The 5129-nt window shown below is 43.7% G+C and overlaps 1 protein-coding gene across 1 annotated transcript; it reads left to right on the forward strand.

Annotated features, from left to right (window-relative positions):
- The first annotated feature begins 727 nt into the window (after positions 1-727).
- On the forward strand, positions 728-4376 carry LOC138961305 (acid-sensing ion channel 1A-like). Its single transcript, XM_070332906.1, has 3 exons — positions 728-935; positions 2168-2355; positions 4197-4376. The coding sequence occupies exons 1-3, from the start codon at positions 728-730 to the stop codon at positions 4374-4376; spliced, it is 576 nt and encodes a 191-aa protein (XP_070189007.1).
- The last annotated feature ends 753 nt before the right edge of the window (positions 4377-5129 follow it).

Consider the following 5129-nt stretch of genomic DNA (forward strand, 5'->3'; position numbering starts at 1 on the left):
GTCTGAGTTTAACACTTGTCAGATTATCCTACCGTTATTTGAGTCATACGTTTTATTGTCAAGGGGTGTACATTTTGGTCTGTTGATAAAGTACAGAAAGGTACTTTGCAAGTGATCTTATCATTATGTAAACAATTGAACACATCTGTGACGGTGAACACGATCGCGTACACAAGAAAGACACTACCTTTATTTGTTGTTGTTGCTAGGATTGTTGATATGTTTGGCTTAATACCTGATTTATAAATTTAACAAAAAAACAGGTTTAAAAAAAAAGGACTTCGTGCATGCTTCCGTAGCTGTGTGACGGCCTTCATTTCGTGTCTAATATAGGTCTATGGTACCACTTAGTAATGTAAGTCAGCTAAAAAAAAAAACACGTTGGGTTGACTTTGTAGGAAACGATCAATGAATTAGTGTAACATTACTGTTCAATGCTATTCCGTTACAGCAATCCAAATTGACCTGGTTAATCAGAAAATCACAGATTTCCTAAACTTTAGACGGGTTTTCGTGAGAGAAAACACAACAACTAACACTGTTACTTTGTTTTTCAGAGCACACCGGCTGTAAGCTAAACTTGTTGTGCTCCATTGCTGCAGTTACACGTGTTTGGCATTGTATTTCGCAAAACATTTGAATAGGCCTACATCGTTTAAACCGAAGACACGCACTTTTAACGATCATGGGTCAGCAAAAATCGAAAATAAACATCGTCAGTCCAAATATGGATGGACAATCAAACGCACCTGAAAAGAGAGAAAGTGTCTTGGGCGGACAAGATAATGACAAGAAGGAGGGGGGTAGAAGCGTGGGAGGGTTGCTGAAAGGCTTCGCGGAGCAGACGTCGATGCATGGTGTGGCCAGAGTGGCGGCGACTGACCATCACGTGGTGTGGCGAGTCCTGTGGCTGACCCTCGTGCTCCCTGCTGGGGGTACGTGCATTACATTGTGTTACTTCTTCTTCTTTGTTCATAGGCTTAGACTCCCACGTTCACTCATGTATTTAGCACGAGTGGATTTTTACGTGCATAACCGTTTTTACCCCACCATTCAGGCAGCATACACCGATTTCGGGGGAGGCATGCTGGGTATTTTCGTGTTTCTATAACCCACCGAACTCTGACATGGATTACAGGATCTTTTCCGTGCGCACTTGGTCTTGTGCTTGCGTGTACACACGAAGGGGGTTTAGTCACTAGCAGGTCTGCACATAAGTTGACCTGGGAGATCGAAAAAATCTCCACTCTTAACCCACCAGGCGGCAGCGACCGGGATTCGAACTCCCGACCTCCCGATTAGGAGGCCGACGTCTTACCACCACGCCACTGCGCCCGTCGTCATTGTGTTACCATCCTAGTTTTCTTTTCAAAAGAATGTTTACTTATTTGTTTTGGCCAGCCATAGAAAACAAAACAGCTGCAGTACAGTAGAATTGCCTTCGATCAGCCAAGTTGTCCAGTTCATCATCTTTTTTACCGTCAGTTTTTCTTTTCTTTTTGTCATACAAGTACATTGCAGTGTGTTACCATTCTAGTTTTCTTTCCAACAGTATGTTTACCTCTCCATTCTTTTTATGTCTATTGTGTCTCCTTTGTTTTTGTCTTGAAACTTGCCTTCATATATGTCTTTATTTGTATCCTTCTGCGTGTTACTCTCTGTGCATATTTTATTTCTGGCATTAAATATAGGCCTACGTACATGTATCTAGAAATCAAAGTCTCTGCTGAAGTTTTTTTTCCCTTTAATGTAGAGATTTTTGAGGAACGATTCATCCTTTTTGAAACATGATGTCAGTTCCATACGCATAGAACCTGAACCCTTGAGTCAGTTTGCCAAAATAAGGTCAAGAACAAAACGGAGAGGCACAAAAAGACATAAAAAATGGAAAAGATTCCATAAAGGTATTTCCAATGAAAAGACTTTCTTCTCCTTCCTTAGTTCTTTTCTCAAATGGTGTGTGTGTGTGTGTGTGTGTGTGTGTGTGTGTGTGTGTGCACGCGTAGGTGTGAGTGTGTATGTACATGTGGTGTGTGTGTGTGCACACGTACGTGTGTGTGTGAGGTGTGTGTGTGCGTGTGTGTATGTGTGCGTGTGTGCGTGCGTACGTGCGTGCGTGTGTGTGTGCATACTATTTATATGTTCTCGTTGACCCGCTGTACGTCAGGCTGGGCAGTGTACAACGTGTACCAGATCCTGACCCTGTTCTCCACCTATCCCGTGTCCACTGTGGTCAGCGTCCAGTACCAGACGAAGGTGGACTTCCCTGCGGTCACCCTCTGCAACCTAAACACGCTGCGCCGATCACAGTACCTCGAGAACGCCGACTTCCTCGGACTCCGCTCGGACTTGTCGGTGAGTGTCCGGTCCAATCTTTTGTTCAACCAGAAGCCGACTTTGCGAAGTCATTTCACCTAAAAGTCTATGCCAAAGCTTCGTGCGGCCAGGTTCACCAATTAGACGTTGCCCAGTTAGTTCGAGGCTAAAGGCAGTCGTTAATTGGACCCGAAGTCGACTTCGTGAAGACTTTTTACCGACAACTCAGTACTTAAGCTTCGTGCGGCCAGGTTCACCAATTAGACGTCGCCCAGTTAGTTCGAGGCTAAAGGCAGTCGTTAATTGGACCCGAAGTCGACTTCGTGAAGACTTTTTACCGACAACTCAGTACTTAAGCTTCGTGCGGCCAGGTTCACCAATTAGACGTCGCCCAGTTAGTTCGAGGCTAAAGGCAGTCGTTAATTGGACCCGAAGTCGACTTCGTGAAGACTTTTTACCGACAACTCAGTACTTAAGCTCCGTGCGGCCAGGTTCACCCAGAAGACGTCGACCAGTGCAAGAGCTTCGAACGGCCAGTTTCGATAAGTGAGCTTCGCGAGTCGACTTCGCCCAATTAATTACAGGCTTGAAGGGGATTTTTAATTGGACCCAAAGACGACTTAGCGAAGTCTTTTTTTTTTTTATCAAAAACTCTATGCTAAACTTCGTGCGGCGAGCATCGTGAAGTAGACTTGGCCCAATTAATATGACGCTTTGGTTTATACAAGTGTTGATTAATATGACGCTTTGGTTTATACAAGTGTTGATTGATATGACGCTTTGGTTTATACAAGTGTTGATTAATATGACGCTTTGGTTTATACAAGTGTTGATTAATATGACGCTTTGGTTTATACAAGTGTTGATTGATATGACGCTTTGGTTTATACAAGTGTTGATTAATATGACGCTTTGGTTTATACAAGTGTTGATTAATATGACGCTTTGGTTTATACAAGTGTTGATTGAATTTGATTGGATAAAATCGTTGCACTAAAAGAACACGTGGAACGATAACATGCAGTAATGCTTATGAACACGTTGTAAGTACACTGTACCAGTCAGATCTACCAGCTTATTGTTTTAAAACATTTGTTTTTGACACAGAGTCGTCGAGTTCTGTTGGTTGCTGGCTCTCAGAGTTACTAGTTAGTATCAGGAGTTATTGTTGTTGTTGTTGTTGTTGTGTTTGGGCTGGGAGAAAAAGGCAATGGGACATTTGTCCCACTCTTGAAACCAAATTCCAATGGGACATAGTCGAAGGAAAGACGCGCCAAAGATGCCTGTACGCGTTTTGACCAAAGATACAAACGGGTGCAATATGGTACGTAATCTCAATGCGCCCTTTGACGCACTGAAGGGAATTGTGATTGGACGTTTTCAGATTTAATGCGCCAATGGCGCAGGGCGCACTAGTAAATGAAACCCTGTTGTTGTTGTTGTTGTTGTTGTTGTTGTTGTTGATGATGATGTTGTTTTTGTCGGTTGTTGTTGTTGTTATTGAGTTGTTTTTTGTCAGTTGATAAACTCTTCATAACTTTTCTTCGTGAAGCGATCGCGATACATATTGGCTGCCTATGGAATCTTGCAAGATGATCTGACGACAATACCATACTGAGAGCAATAGACGATTTTCGGGAATAAAGTCAGTCGGGTTTGGCTGGGTTGTGAAAGAGTAAATACCCTTGTTGCTTATTCTCTGACAAATAACTTCTCACGTTTTCCTTTCCACGTGTTTCCGACACACCCCTCGCCAGTGATTGGCCCTCTAATGTTTGTCCGAGTCAAAAGCAAGGGCATTCACTCTTTCACAACCCATACAAACCCGACAAAGTAATGTTCGGAATTCGTCTATTCGGTACCTGCACATGTTTCAACAGAATGGCGAGGTGAACACAATCGGCGGTGCCCTGGACTTTGAAGAGGAACAGTTCCAGCTGAACAAGATCAAGGAGTTCCTGAGGAAGCTGCCGCCAGAGGAGCTTCATCTGACCGGTCACCAGATCAGTGACATGCTGCTCATGTGTGACTTTGCTGGCATCCCCTGTCACTCGGAGTAAGTGGAACAACAACAACATGAAGGGGGGTCTAGACAGAGGAGCACGAAGCGACAGTGGGTGCCTCCCTAATGGGTGGGAACAAGCCGCTGTGTCTGATTGATTGAAATCACATCAAATCTCAGTTTCAATCAATCAATCAATCAATATGAGGCTTAGGCTACAAAGTGAGAAAAAAAAGGGGGGAGGGGGGGGGGAAACAAACGTACGCACGCACACGCACACATACACACACACACACAACCAAACACATGAATACACACATAAACACACACACACACACATTCACACACTCCCGCAGTGGGGCACTGCGGTTATGAAATTAAAGGCCCCTCCTGTTTTTGGAACCGCAGGAGCTTTCTAGTTTGCTGTTAGGTAGATTTTTGGTTCCTCTTTCCTGTCATGCTCTCTTTTTCTTCATGAATTCTTTTCTTTTTTCTGCCTTCTTGCTCATTCACCTGTATTTTTTCCAAAAATCTCTTCTCTTGCCGCTTGTCTCGCGATTCATGTATAGTTTAATCTGTTAGTGTTCTGATGTAAGTCCAGCAGTAGATAGGTTAAGCCTATTTTAACATACTGGAAACTGGTAATCTTCCAGTAGGTATTAATTTAGTTTTACTAAAGCCTGCTGGGACACAAGTAATGGGTTAGTGCATTTGTAAACAGGAATCGCTTGACAAGTGGCCCCCTTCATCCCCCCCTTCCTCGTCCTGATATGGCTCTGCGTAGTCGGCTGGACGTTAAGCAACAAATAAA

The sequence above is a fragment of the Littorina saxatilis genome, linkage group LG3 (assembly GCF_037325665.1).
Source record: "Littorina saxatilis isolate snail1 linkage group LG3, US_GU_Lsax_2.0, whole genome shotgun sequence".
NCBI classification, from domain to species: domain Eukaryota; kingdom Metazoa; phylum Mollusca; class Gastropoda; order Littorinimorpha; family Littorinidae; genus Littorina; species Littorina saxatilis.